This window comes from Salvelinus sp. IW2-2015, linkage group LG28 (genome assembly GCF_002910315.2).
Source record: "Salvelinus sp. IW2-2015 linkage group LG28, ASM291031v2, whole genome shotgun sequence".
NCBI classification, from domain to species: Eukaryota; Metazoa; Chordata; class Actinopteri; order Salmoniformes; family Salmonidae; genus Salvelinus; species Salvelinus sp. IW2-2015.
This window is the reverse complement of record NC_036868.1, coordinates 2,901,464-2,923,963: the sequence shown is the minus strand read 5'-3', so window position 1 is coordinate 2,923,963 and position 22,500 is coordinate 2,901,464. Positions and strand designations below refer to the sequence as shown.

The 22,500-nt window shown below is 43.9% G+C and overlaps 4 protein-coding genes and 2 long non-coding RNA genes across 10 annotated transcripts in view; 1 reads left to right on the top strand and 5 right to left on the bottom strand.

The window, feature by feature from the left end:
- The window catches only part of LOC111954266 (leucine-rich alpha-2-glycoprotein), a 1,748-nt gene extending 1,239 nt beyond the window's left edge, over positions 1-509 (bottom strand). The window contains exons 1-2 of one of the 2 annotated variants that reach the window (XM_023973853.2): positions 391-509; positions 1-71 (exon numbers count right to left, since the gene is read on the bottom strand). The exon at positions 1-71 is cut by the window's left edge and continues 1,239 nt beyond it. In XM_023973853.2, the coding sequence (XP_023829621.1) occupies positions 1-71; positions 391-413 (94 nt within the window). In that variant the 5' untranslated portion in view covers positions 414-509. The remainder of the gene's footprint in view (positions 72-390) is intronic. The other variant, XM_023973854.2, reaches the window with a different exon arrangement.
- A 533-nt stretch (positions 510-1,042) lies between these two features.
- On the bottom strand, positions 1,043-2,652 carry LOC111954265 (leucine-rich alpha-2-glycoprotein). Its single transcript, XM_023973851.2, has 2 exons — positions 2,528-2,652; positions 1,043-2,241 (listed from the first exon to the last, which is right to left on the bottom strand). The coding sequence occupies exons 1-2, from the start codon at positions 2,650-2,652 to the stop codon at positions 1,233-1,235; spliced, it is 1,134 nt and encodes a 377-aa protein (XP_023829619.2). The 3' UTR covers positions 1,043-1,232.
- A 221-nt stretch (positions 2,653-2,873) lies between these two features.
- Positions 2,874-8,022, top strand: LOC111954267 (solute carrier family 66 member 3). 3 transcript variants are annotated; one of them, XM_023973855.2, is made up of 7 exons: positions 2,874-3,287; positions 4,427-4,509; positions 5,790-5,859; positions 6,299-6,356; positions 6,818-6,938; positions 7,346-7,387; positions 7,640-8,022. In XM_023973855.2, the coding sequence occupies exons 1-7, from the start codon at positions 3,124-3,126 to the stop codon at positions 7,729-7,731; spliced, it is 630 nt and encodes a 209-aa protein (XP_023829623.1). In that variant the 5' UTR covers positions 2,874-3,123; the 3' UTR covers positions 7,732-8,022. The 3 variants fall into 3 exon arrangements, with proteins under 3 accessions (XP_023829623.1, XP_023829624.1, XP_023829625.1); XM_023973856.2 differs by lacking the exon at positions 6,299-6,356 and having other exon boundaries at positions 5,790-5,893; XM_023973857.2 differs by lacking the exons at positions 7,346-7,387; positions 7,640-8,022 and adding an exon at positions 6,490-6,589 and having other exon boundaries at positions 6,818-6,903.
- Positions 8,014-14,068, bottom strand: LOC139023242 (uncharacterized). Its single transcript, XR_011474391.1, has 2 exons — positions 14,011-14,068; positions 8,014-10,797 (listed from the first exon to the last, which is right to left on the bottom strand). It is a non-coding gene; the product is annotated as an uncharacterized lncRNA (long non-coding RNA).
- On the bottom strand, positions 11,435-12,092 carry LOC139023225 (uncharacterized). Of its 2 annotated transcripts, none has more exons than XR_011474364.1 (3): positions 12,046-12,092; positions 11,576-11,723; positions 11,435-11,483 (listed from the first exon to the last, which is right to left on the bottom strand). It is a non-coding gene; the product is annotated as an uncharacterized lncRNA (long non-coding RNA). The 2 variants fall into 2 exon arrangements; XR_011474365.1 differs by lacking the exon at positions 12,046-12,092 and adding an exon at positions 11,846-11,892.
- Positions 14,069-14,139: 71 nt separating the features above from the next.
- LOC111954063 (rho-associated protein kinase 2) overlaps positions 14,140-22,500 on the bottom strand; it is a 60,150-nt gene continuing 51,789 nt past the window's right edge. Inside the window, exons 24-33 of the mRNA XM_070435736.1 lie at positions 21,326-21,419; positions 20,773-20,867; positions 19,650-19,841; positions 17,974-18,145; positions 17,334-17,564; positions 15,910-15,977; positions 15,529-15,617; positions 15,187-15,265; positions 14,768-15,038; positions 14,140-14,390 (exon numbers count right to left, since the gene is read on the bottom strand). Coding sequence (XP_070291837.1) covers positions 14,140-14,390; positions 14,768-15,038; positions 15,187-15,265; positions 15,529-15,617; positions 15,910-15,977; positions 17,334-17,564; positions 17,974-18,145; positions 19,650-19,841; positions 20,773-20,867; positions 21,326-21,419 — 1,542 coding nt within the window. The remainder of the gene's footprint in view (positions 14,391-14,767; positions 15,039-15,186; positions 15,266-15,528; positions 15,618-15,909; positions 15,978-17,333; positions 17,565-17,973; positions 18,146-19,649; positions 19,842-20,772; positions 20,868-21,325; positions 21,420-22,500) is intronic.

Here is a 22,500-nt window from a genome sequence, read left to right as displayed (position 1 = left end):
CATTTCTGCGGCCGCAACAACAGGTCAGCGCACACAGAGAAAGGAGGAACCAGGTGCTCATCTTTCTAAAACTGTGAAACAAAGATAGTTCGGCCTCAAAACATACATGATTTAATATTTGCAGAAGTGTATGTTAACGCAAAAGACATAGGTGACTCGTAAATCATAAGGAATTCCTTAATGCTCTGTAACATCAAGTCCATTATACATGCAGTTTTTTTAATGGATGATACTATTATGTTCGGTATCTTTCAATGTTCGATATAAGTCATAAGCCATAAATAATACATAACAAATAACTTGAGTTGTAGTTTTTTCAGATACAGATAAAAAATATTGTTTGTCAAGAGGATTAAGACACAGTAATTAAATCAAAGTCCTTTAGTTCACCTTACCTGAAGTCCTGCTGTCATTCGTGTTTTGTTGCCCTCATTGGCTTGCTTGTTTCATCTGCTCTTACGACTATTTCAATGCTCCTTATATGAAATATGTGTGTGTGTGTGTGTGTTTGTGTGGGTCAGGCTATGCACCAGACAGAGTAAATAATGAGTGTGTTTAGATAAAGTCCACAACCTGTTTTTGTGGATTTATTGCATAAGGTAAACAAAGAAATAGAAACCTGGGCAACTGGGAATTTCCATTCTTAGTCATTCATCATACGCTTATTTTTTTTGCTGTAACTATTTTTGGGGTAGTTGAAAACATGACATGGGCACTCTACACAACAACGACAAAATACCATGTACATTAGCAGTTGAATTACAGCTATTTTTGTCATTTTTTACAGGTCAAATATAAATCTTTGATGTGTACAAAGAGACTGCGGTGGACTGTTGTTTGCATTTCCTTCAGTTATGTTCAGAGATTAATATCAGCACGTGTTTAAGCCTTTAACATCTGACTACTTTTACCACAATTTTACTTAAGACATAATTACTTAAAGGCATATTATTCAGTCAAGACGTGGGGCCAGTTGGCGGGGTATTTATACCCCTCTCTGACAGACTGTAAGGTGCTAGAAAGCAAGGATAGGACATCAAGATTATTCATTTAAAATTCCAATTCAGGTCACTTTTTTATTTACGTGGATGTGTGTATAATTATGATGAAAATACACAACATGCAATAGACCAACATTACCTTAGATTCATTTGAGATAGGAGTTCAATAGACCACAGTTTGAGATAGGTTACAGTGATAAATCATAATCTGAGTGAAAAAGGTTTGATGGATCAGAGTCCTAGCTCACTGTCAGTTAGCGACATCACTGACCGTTGCTTCAGAGACTCAGGGCTGGCACACCTGATGTCATTGGCCAGGAAGACTTTTTTCTGGTTCTTCTGCAGCCACCTCCACAGGTACTCCACCTTGCCATCGCATACCCAGGGGTTCACCGTGAGGTCCAACCCCTGCTCATCAATGGAGTGAAGCTGGTCCAGCAGACCAGGAGGGATGTGGCTCAGCAGGTTATCATTCAGACTCAGGTGCGCCAGGTTCGGGAGGCCATGGAACAGGGTTGGGGGCAGTTGTCCAAGCCGGTTCTCCAGAAGAAACAGGTGTGTCAGGTTGAGGTTGTTACTGAAGGTAGACACGTCCAGGGTGCTGAGTTTGTTCCCCTCCAGCGTCAGCCTCTCCAGTTTGGTCAGAGGGTGTAACGAATTTGGCGGGAGCTTCTCCAGGCGGTTATGGGAGAGGTCAAGGTTCTTCAGGTGGCGTAGTTTCTGAAACAGGGCTGTGGGTACGGCCGTCAAGTGGTTCCCTGACAGGTCCAGCCAGGTGAGGTTACTGTTGTCAGGGAGCCAATCAGCATCCACACCGCTGATCAGGTTGTTCTTCAGCACCAGGTCACGCAGCGGAGCGTGGCTGAAGACATTGGCGGGAAGCTGATCCAATGTGTTATCCGAGAGAGCCACCGAGAACAGGTGAGGGACACCCCTGAAGAGATCTGAGGGAAGGGTGCTCAGGTTGTTGTTGTACAGGTAGAGCTCCTGTAGAAGGGGTGTGGCTCTCAGGTGCTGTTCTGAGATGGAGCTGATGTTGGTGAACTGGATGGTGAGGGAGGTGGTGTTGCTAGGAAGACCGTAGGAGGGGAACTGGGTGAGGGGGACTTCATTACAGACCACCTCTGTTTTTCTTGGGGATATGTAGCATTTGCAAAGGGCTGGGCAAGAGAAGGTGCCATGGCAACACCATGCCAGAAACAGGAGAGGAAGGAGAAACCAGCTCTTCATCACTAAGGCACTGAGCAAGGGAAAAGAGAGAGAAATGCTCATAAATGTTAGTTATTCTCCTTTCTGAAATAAAAATTGCTTTGCAATTCAAATGCAGTTACTAAAGTGCTGTGCCTATAATGTTATTACCAGGCAAATAATTGATTTGATTACATTACATGTGGATATTTTCAACTACAGTAGGTTACATTTCTCAGTGCTTAGATCACTAGTATAGGCTAAAGTCATGTCCTTAGGCTTCTGTCCAAAACTATGAGCATATTGATCAATAAAAATATKTTTGAAATTTCACTTACCCTGGTTTTATAATACGTCTAAAATGATGCTGTAAATTATACCTTCTGTTTTGTATTGTCCAGTCAGAATGGTTGCAACATTGTAGACGGGAATTAGGAAGGTGGATAGCCTGCCCTACAATCATTAATCATTGAGTAAATAATGAGCGATCAGCACTTGGCGGGAACAAACAGTTCCAAAAGTGAATCACGAACCTCTGGGGAAATAGGCCTACATACATCTGTGTCATATTTCTTTCACGTTTTTCAAACTCGTTGATCATCATATAAGCAAGCACAACTATAACTAAACATACAGTATATAGGCTACTGTTGTTGTAACTGTATAGTTTGTCATCCATGTAATGTAATATAACGCTTCTTTGAAAAAAACGTATTCTTTGAAATCCAAGCCATACAAATTCGGGGGCGCACTTCAACGCTCACTTTGAGATGGCCAAAAGGTTATTGCTTGAAGTAATATACTGGAAAAATGCTCGGCCAGCTGTCCAATTCTCTAGGGTAGACTGACTACACGCTGTCAAGTCAATCTTGCAACTAACGGGAGTGATTGGAGACTACAAGTATCATTCTTTTTTACCCAATACCAAGACAATATGCTAACGTCACCCGTAGACGACTCGAACATTTTGTTACACTTGTTAAATTATAGTACATTCTGCTTGTGCTTAGTGTCTAAAATCCCGTCGATTGTTCTCGTAGCAAGAGCGAAGTCTTCCAAGGGATTTAGCCTGAAGGGCTTGCTGTTGGAGTTGACTGGGTAAGTTAAGGGACATCTCCACACGTCTGTACTCACATAACTGTGTTTCAGACTAGCCTATTGGTACATTTATGTAAAACTTAAGCATACATAGTCTAATTTGCACGGATACATTGAGACATAAAAACAACGGGTTTTATTTTAGTTGGGGGGGGGGGGGTTCTAGTACATTTCAATGTTTTTGTAATAACTAGGAAGCACCAATGCTGGCTGTTTTGCTATTAATCAACTGGAAAACAGGTTACACCATCAACTACTAAATTAATGTCAAGTGGTTTGAAACATCTCCTCTGAGTAGGAACAGCATATGACATTCAATGTATTTAGTATTTCTTCTAAAGCATACTTCATGAGATATAGGCCCATAACCCATCAAAGATGCATTTCCGATAACGTTTCCAGATGTTATACCGACAGTCCTGTCTACCTTCTGAAATAACTTTGATCACCCCTGAATTCTTCCTCAGCTTTCATCAACTTTGAAGCGACATGTAGGGGAGGAGMGGTTTAAACTAGGCATTCTATACTGTACTGGTCTCAGTATAGCTCGGCTGCAGCTGTGGTGCCCCATTACACTGTCACTCGACCCACTGGTAAATGTCAACTGGAAATGGATGGGGTACAGACTGATGGGGAGCGTCTGACTTTGGGAGAAAGGGGTGAGGGGAACCAGGGTGTCAGTTGGCAGCATGGTAAAGGCAAGGGGAAAGGCAAGGGCGACTCCTAACCCAACACCTAGCTATCTCGTCAATAGATTCGGATTCAGATGTATAGCTAAGGTGTTGGGTTGACAGTCTAAATGTCCCGGGTTCAAGGCCAGGTCAGGACTACCTCCTGACTTCACTACAGTACAACATACTGCTCTACAGAAATCGGACTCCCCTAATCCTAATTCCCTGCAGTACAGTTTTGTGATTTAGTGTGTTGGCATACAGGCAGCCTGTGTGTCTGGTCACTCTGCTGGTACTGGCATCTAAATGCACTGTCTGTCTGCCTGCCTCTCTGTTTGTCTGTCTGTCTGTCTCTGTCTGTCTGTCTGCAACGTTACTCTGTGTCTGTCTGTCTCTGTCCTGTCTGTCTGTTTCTCCCTCCCGCTCTCTGTCCGTCCGTCTGTCTGCCTGCATGTCCTTCCATTCCAGATATGTCGTGTTTGTCACCTACCAGATTCACCATGCTGCACCATCTTCCACGTTCCTGGAGTACCCGATACTCATTGCCCAAGGTGATGTTGCACAAGATGATGCTATCATGTGCAATGACTCATGCTATCATGGCATTAGTCATGAAAGGGTGTTCTTCCTTGTGTGTGTGTGTGTTCTGAGTGAAATATATAAAAATAGAGCATTGTGTGTGTGACAGAGAAGAAGATCCTCAAAGGTGAACTTCAGTATTTTACAACTTGATGTTAATGTTTTTTCATCTTGAAAGTATATGGACCAGGAGAAACTGTAATCCGTGGTTTGTTTTTCTTAAAACACCTCTACAGGATCGGTGTCCCCCCCGCGGGACGGTTGAGCTAATGTGCGCTAATGTGATTAGCATGAGGTTGTAAGTAACAAGAACATTTCCTAGGACATAGACATATCTGATATGGGCAGAAGCTTAAATTCTTGTTAATCTAACTGCACTGTCAWATTTACAGTATCTATTACAGTGAAATAATACCATGCTATTTTTTGAGGAGAGTGCACAGTTATGAACTAGAAAATATATTAATAAACCAATTAGGCACATTTGGGCAGACTTGATACAACATTTTGAACAGAAATACAATGGTTCATTGGATCAGTCTAAAACTTTGCACATACACTGCTGACATCTAGTTGCCAAAARCTAACTGCGCCTAAACTGGAAACATACATTGTGGCCTTTCTCTTGCATTTCAAAAATGATGAAAAAAATAATAATTAAAAAAGCATGTTTTTTTCTTTGTATTATCTTTTACCAGATCTAATGTGTTATATTATCCATACATTCATTTCACATTTCCACAAACTTCAAAGTGTTTCCTTTCAAATGGTATCAAGAATATGCATATCCTTGCTGCAGGTCCTGAGCTACAGGKAATTAGATTTGGGTATGTCATTTTAGTCAAAAATTGGGAGAAAAAAGGTCCGATCCTTAACAGCCAATACAAACTTAAGCTAACTTTAGCCACAGCTAGCTAAAACTCTATGGGAGTAATACGGGCAACTGTGCAACGTTACAAAAATGGTAAAATCATCTTTAATGTCAAATAATTCAGTTGGTTTGGCCATGATATTTAGAAAATTGTCATGGTTGACACTATACCATTGATAGCCAGCTAGAAGTGGCTAAAGTTAGCAGAAGTTTGTAGTGGCAGTTTAATGAAATCTGAACCATGGGTTACTTTTTATCCTTCCCATAGACTAGTTACAGGGTGAAGAATCATCTAACATCAACTACTGAAATCCCCCTTTAACAAGTCTGTTGCATTTAACTAAGAGGTGTAAATTGAAGCACACTGTATTTTTGTTTTAGACACCGTCCTGCTTCTGCTCATCCTCTATTACAATGGGAAAGCCAAGCACAGCTTGATCTACATTGCACTGTATCCTCCACCCAATCAGAATGCAGATGTCCAGGTAGATTTGACCAATTACAATCTTTCACAGACACAATTATACATTAAAGACCACTGAGAAGGGTGAGCGATGTGAGAGCGTGTATGCTATGTGTGTGTTGCTGAGGGCGATTGCGTTTTAGTTGAAGGGGAGGGAGTCAGTACAAGCGTCTGACTCTCATGACAACCGTAACCAATCACTGAGTACAAGCGTCTGACTCTCATGACAACCGTAACCAATCACTGAGTACAAGCGTCTGACTCGCATGACAACCCTAACCAATCACTGAGTACAAGCGGCTGACTCATGACAACCCTGACCAATCACTGAGTACAAGCGGCTGACTTTGACAAGCCTAACCAATCACTGAGAAATGACAAACATTGCTCACTGTCAGCTGTTGTAGTCTTTAATGTTCCACTCTAGATTTGTAGGGGGATGGAAACTTGTCACACTACAAGATTGGATTATTGATCTGGCTATGGTAAGTATAGCATGTTAGGTCCCACTTTAAACAAACTACAACTTGTAAGGCTTAGTGAAGGATTCATAAACTGTTTATAAGGCCCATATAGATGCTCCAGAAATCATTCAGCTGTTAGGTGACTTGTGTATAGGCCTTAATCCTGTTTCTGAGGGCCCACAGTGGGTGTGCAGGCTTTTGTTCCAGACCAACACACTTGAATCATCCAATCATCAAGCCCTTAGTTGAATCAGGTGCGTTAGGACAGATCTGCCCTCCGGTCTTACCCAGTGGGGCTTAAATCAGGCTGTCATTGTACATTTACATTACATTTAAGTCATTTAGCAGACGCTCTTATCCAGAGCGACTTACAAGTTGGTAAATACAAATTTGTTCTTAATTGACCTGCCTGGTAAAATAAAGGTAAAAATAATAATAATTAATCTTCATGTGTGTTCTTTGTCCTGTTTCTACCCCTTCAGAGCCTCTGTACCTTAATCAGCGCCAGCAGTAAGTTTGCCTCCGCCCAGTGCCTGTACCAGTCCAAGGACTCCTCCGGGGTCAGTGCCCTCGCCTGGAGCATATCCTGCTACACCTGCTTGGGTGAGTACCAAGCCAAGGGAGGGGGAGAGACTGTGGTCCAATTCCTCTACCATTCAAAGTGTGCACTTGTTCACACCCCTTCATGTATTTACAAAGAATGGATTGGTGTAAGGAAATGATGGAAACTCCCAATACTTACATCCAATCCACTGCTTTTAAATCCATGAGGAGTGAACAGGTGTACACTTCAGGTTGAAGAGTAGAGAATCTGACCACCAGTTTGGTACTAGAACAGTAGGCCTCTTCCATTGGTCATGTTGTATTGTGGGGGTCTGAATGCTTAAAGGGATAGTTCACCCTTTTGTAATTTGGGTGAACTGTCCCTTTAATACAGTAATGGAGATATCATTGACTGTTTTGAGGGTTTGTTTGTGCGTGTTTTTACACTCAAATCCTCTGTGTTTCAGCGAGGATGTTCACTACAATCATGACAACAGCAGACATACAAGGTCAGTATCTACTGCCTACCTTGTAGAGACTTGGCAATCAACATGTGATCTTAGTCCATAGAGATGTACTAGAGTTCATTTCATACTTTTGCTGAAACAGGGTTTTGGGCCAAGTGCGTCCTTTACCCAACTCTATGGCTTAGTCTGATCGATGCAATAGATCACATTCTGAAAGCTCAAAAGAAGTTATAAACATTAGGAAGTGAGCCCACAGTGATCAGTTTGTGGCCTTTGGTTCTTTGATTCTTCCAGTTCTCACCCGGTTCGCGGTCTTGTCATCACTCAATGGATTTGTGCTGGCCATGATATTCCACTACAGAAGAGATGTCAAAAAGGTGGAATGAGCTTTGGAGATGAGTCTGTCAGTCACCTGAGTCATATTCTTCAGGCAGCAAACAGAAGAACACAGAATGACACATGGAGGGACTAACTGGACTGTCCAATAAAGAAAACTACCATTTTCACTTGCAAAATGTCCCTGACTTGTGAAACCACAAACAAGGTCTTATCCACTGGTCTTTTGGTCCCAGAACATGGTATTCAAGCAACCCTTTGAAGAAAAGAAAAAAAAGTCTTCACTTTTCCAAAATGATGAGCAATACAAGTAAAACACACAATAAAGAATATTCTCCGTCTTACAGTATTTATTCAGATTTTTTCCAACAAGCCATGTAGTAGACAGGCAGTGATATAGAACATAAATATGAAATATATTGTTCCAGTTCTGTCTGATGGTCAGCATTGTTTACTGAAGCCTGAAAACTGATGGGGTGAAGTCTCCTCTAGGTACAGATCTAGGATCAGCTTCCCCTCCCCCAATCCTAACCTTAACCATTAGTGGGGTAAATACAAAACTGACCCAGGATCAGCGTCCATTGGGGTGACTGCGGAAGAATATTCCCATATTGTACTTCATGGTTCACCTTATTCGGTCATAAAGACAAACACTTTAGCCTGTTTCCAGATCCGTTTGTGCCGTTTTGCCCCTTTGGTTGGTGTTGTTGACAAGACAGCACAAACAGACCTTGGACTAGGCTACAAACACTTTACTCTGATAATGTAACATGATTTGAATGAAGTAATACACTCATCTAAGTATCAATTGTAGACTAACCTCAGATTTCACGCTTTAAAATAATATTTTTTATACATAGCCTATCTTGTAACATTACAGGGAAAAATATGTGCAGTGAAATATTTCGTTTTCGTAAAAATAAAACTATCACATACGGTACCAGTCAAAAGTTTGGACACACCTACTCATTCAAGGGTTTTCATTTATTTAAACTTTTTCATACATTGTAGAATAATAGTGAAGAAATCAAAACTATGAAATAACACATGGAATCATGTAGTAACCAAAAAAGTGTTAAACAAATTAAAATATATTAAAATATATTTAATATTTGAGATTCTTCAAAGTAGCCACGCTTTGCCTTGAAAGCTTTGCACACTCTTGGCATTCTCTCAACCAGCTTCACGAGGTAGTCACCTAGAATGCATTTCAATTAACAGGTGTGCCTTGTTAAAAGTTAATTTGTGGAATTTCTTTCCCTAATGCGTTTGAGCCAATCAGTTGTGTTGTGACATGGTATACAAAAGATAGCCCTATTTAGTAAAAGACCAAGTCCATATTATAGCAAGAACAGCTTAAATAAGCAAAGAGAAACGACAGTCCATCATTACTTTAAGACATGAAGGTCAGTCAATCCGGAAAATTTCAAGAACTTTTAATGTTTCTTAAAGTGCAAAAACCATCAAGCGCTATGATGAAACTGGCTCTCATGAGGACCGCCACAGGAAAGGAAGACCCAGAGTTACCTCTAATGAACTTATCCTCTGCAGCAGAGTTACCAGCCTCAGAAATTGCAGCCCAAATAAATGCTTCACAGAGTTCAAGTAACAAACACATCAACATCAACCGCTAAGAGGAGACTGCGTGAGTCAGGTCTTCCTGGTCAAATTGCTGCAATGAAACCACTACTAAAGGACACCAATAAGAAGAAGAAAGTTGCTTGGGCCATGCGATACAAGCAATGGACATTAGACCGGTGGAAATCTGTCCTTTTGTCTGATAAGTCCAAATTTTGCGATCTCCGCATGTGTGGTTCCCAATATGAAGCATGGAGGAGGTGGTGTGATGGTGCTTTGCTGGTGACACTGTCAGTGATTTATTTAGAATTCAAGGCACACTTAACCAGCATGGCTACCACAGCATTCTGCAGTGATATGCCATTCCATCCTGTTTGCACTTAGTGGGACTATCATTTGTTTTTCAACAGGACAATGACCCAACACACCTCCAGGTTGTGTAAGGTCTATTTGACCAAGAAGGAGAGTGATGGAGTGCTGCATCAGATAACCTGGGTTCCACAATCACCCGACCTCAACCCAATTGAGATGGTTTGGGATGAGTTGGACCGCAGAAGTGCTGAGATTGTGGGAATTCCTTCAAGACTGTTGGAAAAGAATTCCAGGTGAAACTGGTTGAGAGAATGGGCAAAGGGTGGCTACTTTAAAGAATCATTTTGACACTTTTTTGGTTACTACATGATTCCATGTGTTATTTCATAGTTTTGATGTCTACACTATTATTCTACAATGTGGAACATAGTAAAAATAAATTAAAACCCTTGAATAAGTAGGTGTCCAAACTTTTGACTGGTACTGTATCTTTGTGGCAATAATACACTGACAGAACACGTATTCCTATATACACACATACCTAATACAGACCCATCTAATTATATAGCTTATGAGGATCACCCAGGCATGTAAAGACACAGGCAAATATATGGCTAGGTCTGTATGTATTTCATCATGACATTTATAAAATAAGGCAGTTTTAGAGCGACCTGCAAAGTATTTCATTTTCTCGATCCATGAAATCATGGAATTGTTCAAACTTGCTGTGACATGCATAGTGTATGAAGCCTGGTGCCAGATCTGTTTGTGCCGTCTTGCTATTGGCATGACAACAGCACAGCAATGGAGTTGGCAAGACAGCACAAACGGATCTAGGACCAGGCTATACTGTAGAAGGCTAGGACCAGGCTATACTGTAGAAGGCGAAACCATTTGGTTTACTGAGACATATGCAAGTCCGACTGCAGTCCTTACATGAATGCAACGTTAACCTGACCCGCTTTCCTAAAATATCTGGCGTTTTGCAGTCTTTGGTTGCATCCAAAATGGCACCTTATTCCCTATATAGTGCAACTACTTTTGACCAGAACCATATGGGCCCTGGTCAAAAGTTGTGCACTATGTAGGGAATAGGGCCCCATTTGAGACACTGCCTTTGTCTCTGAAAAGGCAAAGTAGATGTATAGGTTCCACTGTGTTCAGGCTCCAGTCAAAGTCCACATGATGTGAGAGGATTCAGCACATCTTTGTATCATAGAGGTAAACTGTGAAGAGAGAAAATACATTCATTCATATGGCATTTTGCTAGAGGAAGTCGGATTATTCACATAAGAGTGCGTGAAAAACACATACAGACAACAAACAGCTAACAAAACACCAGCCATCAACACCACACACACACCAAACAGCCATCAACATCACACATCACACACATACACAGCACAAACAGACTAACAGAACACAGCCACAACACCACACACACACACCAAACAGCTAACACACACACCACACACACACCAAACAAGCCTAACACACATCACACAACAGCTAACGACACACACACCAAACAGCTAACACACACACACACACACACACACACACACACAACACATCACAACACACACACACACACACACACACATACACAGCCACCACCACAACACACAAACAGCTAACAAACCACAGCCATCAACACCACACACACAAACAGGAACACCAGCCATCAACACCACACACGATACCACCCCAAACAGCTAAAACAAACACCAGCCATCACACAAAACTAGCAGCACACAGCATTGCAACTAAACAAAGATTTTTAAAGAAGTTCTTCTGACAAAATCAAACACAAACATTAACACTGCCGTGGGTGGGATCTTCAGCAGAACACTGAGCTGTTGGGGGATCTTCAGCAAGAACACTGACTGTGGTGGGATCTTCAGCAGAACCACTCTGACTGGGTGGGGACTCAGCAGAACACTGACTGTGGTGGGATCTTCCAGCAGAACACTTGCCTGTTGGTGGGATCTTCAGCAGAAACACTGACTGTGGGTGGTTCTTCAGCAGAACACTGACTGTGGTGGGTTCTTCAGCAGAACACTGACTGTGGTGGGTTCCTTGCGGCAGAAACACTGACTGTGGTGGGTTCTTGGGCAGAACACTGACTGTGGTGGGTTCTTGCGCAGCAACACTGACGTGTGTGGGTTCTTGGGCAGAACACTGCCTGTGGTGGATCTTTCAGCAGGGAACCACTGACTTGGTGGTGGGGATCTTCAGCAGAACACTGACTGTGTGGGATCTTCAGCAGAACACTGACTGTGGTGGGATCTTCAGCAGAACACTGCCTGTGGGTGGATCTTGCAGCAGAACCACTGACTGTGGTGCGGTTCTGTCACGCAGAACACTGACTGTGTGGGTTCTTCAGCCAGAACACTGACTGTGGTGGGTTTCTTGGGCAGAACACTTGGACTTGGTGGTGTTCTTCAGGAACTAACTGGGTTTGGCAGAACAACTGACTGTGGTGGGTTCTTGGGCAGAACACTGACTGTGGTGGGTTCTTTGGGCAGAACACGTGACTGTGGTGGGGTTCTTGGCGGCAGAACACTGACTGTGGTGGGTTCTTGGGCTAACACACTGGCTGCAGACACTGCGTGGTGGGTTCTCAGCAGATATTATATTATTATACTGAATGTCCAACTCAGTGACTGCCATCAGAAAGCTCTACACAACCCAACCAGTTAACTGGCAATCAATTCTGTATTTAACTGCCCCTATTTGAAATCACACAAAACATGCATAATCAGTGATAATACCGGTATGCCATTGATAGACCACTTGTATCCAAAGCGACTTTACACTGACATGAGTGCAACATTTTTAGTCTGTATCCCTCTCCCAGAACTAACCTACGACATGCCCTTACCAATGAGCCACCAACATGCATAGGCCTCAAGGCTCAACAAAAAATACATTTCCCAAGCACCACTGCTGAAGTTACCCTCACTTCCTCAAAGCCGACATACATCATTCATTCATCATTCATCATCGACATCTCCCAACGACCAACTGCCAGTCTTCAGGCTTCTCAAAATCAACAAGCAATCTGAAACTGGTAGAGGGAGCAGCCCCTGGTGTCAGCCCATTGGCCTGAAAGGGACTTTGTGTACAGTCCATGGCAGCATTTTAAGGCACCATGTTTTTAGGTCAGACACTTCCACAGTAGAAGCAATTCCTGATTCCTACCCTCTTCTGCCCTAACTGTACCTTTCATTGGATGAAAAAGACTCTGGTGTAAGGAAATGATGGTCCAAACTCCCCTCGTCCACGCCCATTACACACACCGATCCGTTCACTCCTAGATTAGAGAAACGGACATGCGGTCAGGCCGCTGTTACAGTTACCTTTGAGATGCATGACATGAGGCAGAGGGTGAGTGTAGTTGGTTAGTAGAATGACATGATGCGAGCGGCTGGAGAGAGGCTAGTGTAGTAAGAGATGACATGGATTGCGGCTTGCAGAGAGGTAATGTTAGTAGAGATGACATGGCATGAGCGGCTAGAGAGGATTAGTGGTTAGTAGAGATGACATGGATGAGCGGCTTGAGAGAGTAGTGGTTAGTAAGATTACATGGATGAGCGGGTGAGAGACGTAGTGGTTTAGTAGAGAGGACATGGATGAGCGGCTGACGAGAGGTAGTGGTTAGTAGAGATGACATGGACTGAGCGGTTGAGAGAGGTAGTGGTTAGTAGAGATGACATGGATGAGCGGCTGAGAGAGGTACGGGGTTAGTAGAGATGACATGACAGCAGTTGGCAGCAGACAGACAGTCACACACAATACTGACTGGGGTCTGCTACTTACAGTCTAGCAGAGTGATTAGCACTAGTATGATGGAGGGTCAAAGGTGAGGAGTCAAGTGTCAGTTGGAGGATGATTCTGAGCATGGGCCAGCACTAAGAGTGGCCAGTGAGGAGAGAGTGAGTTAGGAGCTAGCTGAGGCTAGTGAGTAAATGAGTTTTCCAGGCATTCTGAAGCTTTCTATACCCTTCGTATTTCATTGCTAAGGTGAATGATGAAACCTCACACTGATGACACCAACTTGGCTTTGGTTATTTGTGAAGGTATAGGGTGTTGACATTCTCCATTGAAAGTGTGTTTAAGTCCAGGACTAGGCATAATCTTTGTCTGGGGAAACCGGCACAGAGTTATGTGACAGTTTGGAATAAGTATTGTCCATAAAAGACTCAAGCAACAGCAAGAACATTATGCCATGATTGCAGATTCATTTATAAGATAAGTTACTTATTAGCTCATAAACTGGCATGAAGCTAAACAAGATAACTCTGGTCTAAAAGACAACATAAACCATTATGTGATTACTGTGGAAAGTTCCTAGAATGAATAGTCTGACAAGTACACTCACTACACAACATTTGAAAGATTCCCAGTTCCTAGTCAAACCCCACCCATAGTCTCACCTGGGCTTCCCTTCAAGCTGAGTCTTCTGGCGGCTGGGCTGGACCTGATGGCTCCACGAGGGGGGAGTTGCGGGGGGGGGGGCCGGCCGGGGGGCGCTGGGGGGCCGCGGCGGAGGGGGGGGCGGGGCGCTAGGAAAGGCTAGGGAGTTGCGGGGGGGAGCGTTGTGGGATATTGCGGGGGGAGGCTTGTGGGGAGGCTTGTGGGGAGCCTTGTGGGGAGGAGCGAGAGGATGGCTCGGGGGCTTGGGCAGCGGAGGCTGCAATGGGGGCGGGGCGTTTCCGGGGGATGCGTTTGATTAGCTGGCTGACCCATCTCTTCTGCTCTGTCTGAGAGCCGGCCAATAGGAGCAGGTCTTTGGCCGTGGACATGTCATAGTTTACTGAGGAGGGACGAGGGTTAAGGTTAGTCAATACACTCAGGTAGAAAATACCATTATGAACTGTGCTGTACATTGGTTAACAATACTAGTAGAGACTAACATTCTAAGACTGTTTTTCAAAAATTCCTGTGACATGAAATTCAACCCTTCCCTCCTCTAAACCTAGCAGAGCAAGGTTAAAATAATATTTGAAATCATTGTTTTATTGAGCTTGCCTGGCGGTATGGGACCAATGGAATAGTCCCAAATGTGCAAACTCCATCCATCTGGCGCTCAAAGCAGGATAGGGCAAATGATTAAGATTTTTTATTGTTGAATGATTTCAAACAGTATTTGAACCATGGCCCTACAAGATGTGACCTTTGCCCTCTACTGACCCCTGCAGGGGGCGATGACCTCCTCCTTCCGGTCTAGGTGGTCCTTGTGGCACTTGGTGTGGCAGCGGCGGCACTCCAGCGCGGGCGGCGGCTTGAACACGTTCCACAGGGGCCGAGTGCACGCCTCGCAGCTCGACGGCAGGTGGTAGAACGTGGGGATGAACTCGTGACCCTTGTGCCTGACGAAGGACGAGCGCTCGCCTGTCAGCGGCAGGGGATCCGCCGCAAACTCTTGCTCCCGCTTGCTCTCGCCCTCGTTGGCGTACAGAATCTGTGAGGGGGAAGAAAGGGAAGACAGAAAAGAGAGGGATGAGAGAAGTGAAATTCACCATTAACAGTTTTTCTACTGCTCAAAACATAGAGGAATGTAAAACCAGTCCAGGACAGCTTGGCTCAACTTTGTGTCTGAGTTATGTTACCTGGAATATCCGGGGGATTTCTTTGATGTCAGCGCGGTACACGTCTGTCTGAGTGACCGGTCGGATGTGGAACAGCTTACTGCAAGGAGGAAAGAACAAGGTTATGAACAAGGTTATGATAGGCATCTCAATACAAGCAGTTGGTCTTTATCAGCAGAGGCCATAGGAATTCATGGGACGAAAACAGAGGCTTCGTCTCAAATAGCACCCTATTAGCTACATAGGGCTCTGGTTAAAACGAGTGCACTATGGGCCCTAGTTGAAAGTAGTTCAATATATAGGGAATAGGTTGCCATTTGGGAGCAGACAGAGCCATATAAGAATGTGGATGTCTTCACTCACTCGATGTCTAGGATCATGAAGGGGTTGGACTGCTCTCGGTCCATCTCACTGTTGTAGAACAGAATCTTCTTACTGCTCACTACCACATACTGTCAGAGAGAGAGAGAGAACAGTCACACTTTATCATCTCAATTGCTGGGGAAATATCAACGTCTGTAGACATGGGTTCAAATAGTATTTGTTTTCTTTTGAATACTTTAGAGTGTTTGATTGAGCCTGCCTGGAGTGCTAAATGGGCATCGTTTACACTTTTGGGACTATTCCACTTGTTCCCATTGAGCCAGGGGAGCTCAATCGATCGCAGATAAAGCATTTCAAATACTATTAGTACCCAGGACTGCATTAGCAGAAGGATAGGCGGAGCCCGAGGGAGCACCATACCTTTCTATCCCATCCAAACCTCTTGGTATTCTTGGCAGGAAGTGACAGCCAGCCCTCCAGCCTGGTATCTGTTTTGCATACAGGAAAAAGGAATTACATTAGCAAAGAAGAGCAATACACTATTCCAGTATATTCCATACTGCAGAGAAGTAGCAGAGGTTATGAGCCAATCCACACGGCACACTTTGTTGTCTCAACAAGTTAAACCCCTGTTGTCAAAACAAACACATTGCGTGCATCAGATTATGCCCTTTAGCCAATTCATTTATCTCTATATATTTGTTTTTTTACATGACTTCCTTGCAATTGTATTTTGGTATCACCTACCAATTGTGCTTGAAACAAAGCAGGGCTGCTTCAAAAAGACACCCCATATATTGTGCACTCATTATGGGTCAAAGAAGTGCATTATATAAGGAATAGGGGACCATTTCAGATACAGCTCAGGAACCCTACACTGGATCCATTCCAACAGGAAAAAAGTCTGGACAGTCCTCATACTATAGTTTGAGTCAACTCAAGGTTAACAGGGGCCACAAAATGTTAGGCTGCGACTTTCCGCACACAGCTGCAAAACACCAAGCAGTATTAGTAGCACTGTAAAGCCACTGTCAGTAGTGTTGGACAGACAGCCGTGTAAAGCCAGCTATCATAGGTGTAGGCAGACAGCCCGAGTTAGAAGCCACTGTCAGTTAGTTGTTAGGCAGACAGCGGAGTAAAGCCACTGTCAGTAGTGTTAGACAAACAGCCGAGTAAAGCCACTGTCAGTAGTGTTAGACAGACAAGCCGAGTAAAGCCACTGTCAGTAGTGTAGACAGACAGCCGAGTAAAGCCACTGTCAGTGTGTTAGACAGACAGCCGAGTAAAGCCACTGTTCACTAGTTGTTAGACAGACAGCCGAGTAAAGCCAGTCAGTAGTGTTAGACACACAGCCGAGTAAAGCCACTGTCACTAGTGTTAGACAGGACAGCCAAGTAAAGCCACTGTCAGTACTGTTAGACACACAGCCGAGTAAAGCCACTGTTCAGTAGTGTTAGACAGACAGCCGAGTAAAGCCACTGTCAGTAGTGTTAGACAGACAGCCGAGTAAAGCCACTGTCATAGTGTTAGACAGACAGCCGAGTAAGCCACTGTCACTAGTGTTAGGCAGACAGGCCGAGTAAAGCCACTGTCAGTAGTGTTAGACAGACAGCCGTAGTTAAAGCCACTGTCAGTAGTGTTAGACAAGACAGCCGTGTAAACCACTGTCAGTAGTGTTAGACAGACAGCCGAGTAAAGCCACTGTCAGTAGTGTTAGACAGACAGCCGAGTAAAGCCACTGTCACTAGTGTTAGACAGACAGCCGAGGCGAGAAAGAGAGAAGGTGCGTATTTTTGGCGAGTAGCTGCATTGTGTTTGAACTTTGAACCAGCATGCGGGTTCACCTGCACCACTGCGGTCAGGCTCTGGGGGCGCCTGCTCATAGGTGAGGGCCAAAGGTTGGCGGCCATGTTCTAACCGCCCATCATCTCCTTCATACTCCTCATCGTCCTCCTCCTCCTCAAAGAGAGGGTGAGATACTCTGAAGGAGGGCCGGGTGGCAACGCTGACAGATTTCTGCGTGCGCTGGTAGTGGAAGGACATGGACTCAGAGGTCTGAGAGTGAGTGATGTGCACTACGCAGCCACAACAGAGACAGAGAGAGGTAGAGAAAAAGGATGAAGGGAAAACAGGCAGGAATAAGGAATAACAGGTGTATCTTAAAGCAGAGGTTTAGGAATAGTGGAACAAGGAGTGGGAAAGGCCATAAAGGAGTGACGGGGAGAAATAAACGTGTGAGGGACATTGTGCTGAGACAGAGATAGGGGAGGATAGAGAAGAAATAAACGTGTGAGGGACATTGTGCTGAGACAGAGAGATAGGGGAGGATAGAGGAGAATAAATACTGTGGAAAGAGACAGCACAGAGATGGGGGGAGGATTGACGAACAATTAGTGTTAAATTACTAGGTGCTCAGTGTTTTGACTCGGGTGCTCAGTGTTTTGACTCGGTTGTTAAAGTGAGGGGTGTTGAAAGTGTTGTTACCTGGGTAACCGCTGTCGTCCATGTCCAGGTCGTTACCACTGCTGATACTGGTGGAGTCCATGGAGGTGACGCTCAGAGAGGTCAGCTGACAGCGCAGCTGCTCGATGTCACTGTCCTTACTGTCCAAGGCCATCTGCAGCTCGATGTGCACCTGGCTCTCGTCCGATATCACCTGGAGGTGGAAATACACACTTTTGAATTTAGCTGAAAGAATGTCAGTTAGGTTGGATTTACTGGTGTCTTCATATGGATGTAATTGTGGGAGGCCATTACAGCCAACTGGCCTCATTCCCCACAGCACTACCTAGTAATAATAACAACAACATGTGAGATGCTCTCACAGTGAAATGTTCACAGCAGCAAGTGGTTGTGTGATGCTGAGTTTAACATTGTGATTGCGTTTTGGTTGGACTAGTGCTGAACAATTWGTGCTTTTTCAGGTGGTTTCCGTTATTAAAAAAGTATCACGGTTATCGATTTCAATACATTTTTTTAACATTAAATTCATTTAAAATAATGACATGACAATGATTTTAGAGCTTTGTCATGGAAATTCCAAAGCCACAAATAGTGAACATTCAATTTCCAAAACATTGAAAATATTCCATTGTCTCTATCAGGTTAACACCGAGTAGACATCAACAGAAAAATAGGAAATGACTATGAAATAATAAAACAGTTCAGTTGTGTATATTACTATATTAACAACTTGATTCTTTTTCATTCCTCAGTCATCATCTCATCGCTGCTCAGACAGTAGCAGCCAGCCAGTTATCTGTGTTCTCCATACTGACCTGCCTTTAGCCATGCTACTTAGCTAGCCTGCCTAAGCATGCTGCAGAGCTGTCTGACAAAATCATTTGACTCGTTTTTCCCAAAGTAGATAAGACATACTTTCACAAACGGTCTCTGTCCCTCTCGCTGTTGTGTTGTGTACATTCCTCCCTCATTTGTGTGTATCTAACCTAACGTAGCAGGCGTAAAAGTGTATCCGTCCAGAGATCTGTATATAATGACTAGATGCTCATGTCTCCGCCTTAACAAAGGGAGTCGTTGTCCCAAAGGCAGGAAGGCAGGCYACAAGCTTAGGTCCAAATTAAACCCATAGAAACGCTTAGGGTTTATTTTGGACATTTGTCTCCTGTCCGAGACGGAAAAAATAGGCAGATTATGGTCATTGTAGTTAATTGCCACGTAGATTGAATATTCGGCTTTATGAAAACTACAACTCCCTTCAACTCAGCGTCCCCCATAAAGTTCTTGACTTGAATTCTCTCTAGACAAACGCTGCGTTGGACTCACAAAAACAAAAACATTGGTCAAATTACGAAACGTTGGTTAAATCGCTCAGCAATAGGTTGGACTGACTGACTGCCTGTTAAAGAGGATGTGTGATGGTGAGTATAAAGTTGTGGTTGTGTGATGGTTAGTATAAGGTTGTGGTTTGGTTAGTATAAAGTTGTGGTTGTGTGATGGTTAGTATAAGGTTGTGGTTGTGTGATGGTTGTACTGACTGACTGCCTGTTAGTGGTTGTGTTATGGTTAGTATAAGGTTGTGGTTTGGTTAGTATACATTTGTGGTTGTGTGATGGTTAGCATAAGGTTGTGGTTGTGTGATGGTTAGCATAAGGTTGTGGTTGTGTGATGGTTAGCATAAGGTTGTGTTTTAGACTGACCGCCTGCATGTCGTTGATCTCTTTCTGGTACTTGATGATGGTGGAGTTGAGTTTCTCCTTCTCTGACCTCAGCTCCAGCTGCAGCTTCCTGTTCTCCTTCTCCTTCCTGCGCACGTCCAGCGTGTCGTCGCGGTTGTGACCCGTACGCAACGTCTCCCTGCGATTCATGATCTCGGCCAGCTTGTTGATCGCCTGGTGGACATATACAGTCCACAATATATTATGGGAATGTACAGCACACTGCAATATATATTCTCAATGAAAAACACGTTATGGGCTGGTTTCTCTGACACACAATTCAGCCTAGTCCTGGAACAAAACAAACACATGACATGGAGATTCTCTATTGAGTATGCCTTTTAGTCCGGGACGAGGCATCTGACCCTATATATTAAATCAACAGATGGATGCATACTATGTAACATTGGAGTTCTGTCGCGGTCCTGCTGAACCCAGGACATGAACACAACCATCATTTGTATTCCAGGTGCTAGCGTTTTATGCTAACCATTAGCCTACCAATAACATGGGCAGTGTTCAAATACCTATACCTGCTGTCTAAATAGTAAGCATTTTGGGTATGTGAAAATATAGAATTTTATAGAAAGTGACATTTTGAGAAAAGATGATGCTTTAAATGCCAGGATGTCATATATTAATTTCCATCTAGTAGAATTCACTGCACACTATTGAGGAAGAACATCTGATAATCAGATATGACGCGCTGTATCCAAATGAACTATTGGCGGGAATCAATGTATTTGCGCATTCTCAGTATGGATGAGCCTAGTATGTTGATATTTGTTGCGTACCTCATCTGTTTTTACTAAACAGTACATTCTAAATAGTATGTAGTACTATTAGTACACAGTATGTAACTTACTACTGTAACGAGCGCTCTGGATAAGATCGTCTGCTAAATGACTAAAATGTACAGATGTAGTTTCAGTAAGTAGTAGGCAAGACAGACTTCAGACACAGCCATCGTCTTAGGAGGGTTAGGGTGGCGCTACTACAGGTCTCAGGGCAGGTGATGTCACCGCAAGATGGCTGCTAGCGCTCACTAGCCAGCTAGTTTACAGGTGACACACATCTGTCCAGTCTCATCCGTCCAGTCTGTCACCTGAATCTTGAGCGTTCTCTCCGTCTGCAGCTGCTTCTCGAAGGACATCTTCACACAGTTCATCTGTCTCTCCTCCTCTCTGGCCTTCTGCAGCTCTGTGGACCAAACCAATACCAAACATTCTCACAACATCCCTGGAACGTTTTGGACAACACACAGCATCACCAAACCAATACCAAACATTCTCATAACATCTCTGTTACATTCTGGCCACTGTGAACCGGGGCTCAGAGCACAAGGGCGAGGGTCTAGACAAGTAGAGGGGCGCGAGGGGTCTAGACAATGAGAGGGGCGAGGGGTCGAGAACAATGAGTGGAGGGGCGAGGGGTCTAGACAATGAGTGGAGGGGCGAGGGGTTAGACAATGAAGTGGAGGGGCGAGGGGGTCTAGACAATGAGGGAGGGGCGAGGGGTCATAAGACAATGAGAGGAGGGGCGAGGGGTCTAGACAATGAGAGGAGGGGCGAGGGGTCTAACAATGAGAGGAGGGGCGAGGGGTCTAGACAATGAGTGGAGGGGCGAGGGTCTAGACAATGAGAGGAGGTTGACTCCACGTTGCTGCATCTCCTTCAGTTGGTTATTGAGCTCCTCCTTCTCATTGGCCAGGTTGGCCACGTCCACTGTCAGGGTGCGGTTGGACTCCTCCAGCTGTAGGAGGCAGCAGAGGACAGGTCAGCGTTACAGACACTCCAAGTACTGTGTGTGTGTGTGTAGGTCTTTTCATGCGAGTAAAGTACATGCTGGATAAAAAAAAGTCACAACAAGCCTGATGGAAAAAGCACATTTTCCGGTAAACTTTCCAAATGTCAGCAAAATCAAAATACACAAGACAAAGTGGGATCTTTTTGTGTCTGTAAAATTAGTAATGCGAGAAATGGCGGTGGAATCGCCTTTATGGGCAAATTTTGATATAACAACATATGAAAGTAAAGTTGGACTAACGCGATGACGTGGTGTSTGGTCCTCCCACTACGAGTTGTCAGGAAAGCATGCAGTTTATTAGGCTACAGATGAAATAAGTTATAATGAACTTCACAGGGTGGTGAAAGTGCACGGTGYTGAACTTCACAGGGTGGTGAAAGTGCACGGTGATGAACTTGATGCTCCTTTCCAATAAATATCCAGGGTCTTATTCTGGTGACATGATGATCGATGCTTGGCTGCTGTTTGACAAATAAAAATAATCTTGCTATTCTGTCTATAATAGTCTCATCATGTAGGCTATACCATCACTGTATCTGTGAGCTGTTAGCTAGAGCGAACGTGCCAAGACCAGAGTGGGCACATTCGCTATATAACGCTAAATATTTTGTGACAAAACCATCAGTACAATTGAAAATGCGATGGAGCAGATTTAAATTCTATTTTTTTATTTGGTACATGGAAGTTATTTTTAATTTGATGGAAACATTTCTGGAAGGAAAATGCAAATTTTTATGCGAATTTTTGAATATTTGCATGAAAGACCGTTGGCTATTGGATGGAAACCTAGCTAGTGAAACCTAGCTTCAGAAACCCTCTCTGACAATATTCTTAACTGATTGATTGAATTCAGGTCTCAGTTTCACTCTCTGTATCTCTCTCTTCCTCCCTCTCGTCCCCCCTCTCTGTGTTAGTCTCTCTTCCTCCCTCATCAGTCTCTCGTCCCCCCTCTCTGTGTCAGTCTCTCTTCCTCCCTCAGTCTCTCTTCCTTCCTCCCTCCCTCATCAGTCTCTCTTCCTTCCTCATC

Excerpts from the sequence above, each read along its gene's own strand:
- LOC111954265 (XM_023973851.2), bottom strand. The coding sequence starts at position 2,652 with ATGATTGTAGGGCAGGCTATCCACCTTCCTAATTCCCGTCTACAATGT. Across the intron at positions 2,242-2,527 it reads AGACGTATTATAAAACCAGG|TGCCTTAGTGATGAAGAGCT; the intron begins GTAAGTGAAATT and ends TCCCTTGCTCAG.
- LOC111954267 (XM_023973855.2), top strand. The coding sequence starts at position 3,124 with ATGCTAACGTCACCCGTAGACGACTCGAACATTTTGTTACACTTGTTA. Across the intron at positions 3,288-4,426 it reads TTGCTGTTGGAGTTGACTGG|ATATGTCGTGTTTGTCACCT; the intron begins GTAAGTTAAGGG and ends CTTCCATTCCAG. Across the intron at positions 4,510-5,789 it reads CCCGATACTCATTGCCCAAG|ACACCGTCCTGCTTCTGCTC; the intron begins GTGATGTTGCAC and ends TTTTTGTTTTAG.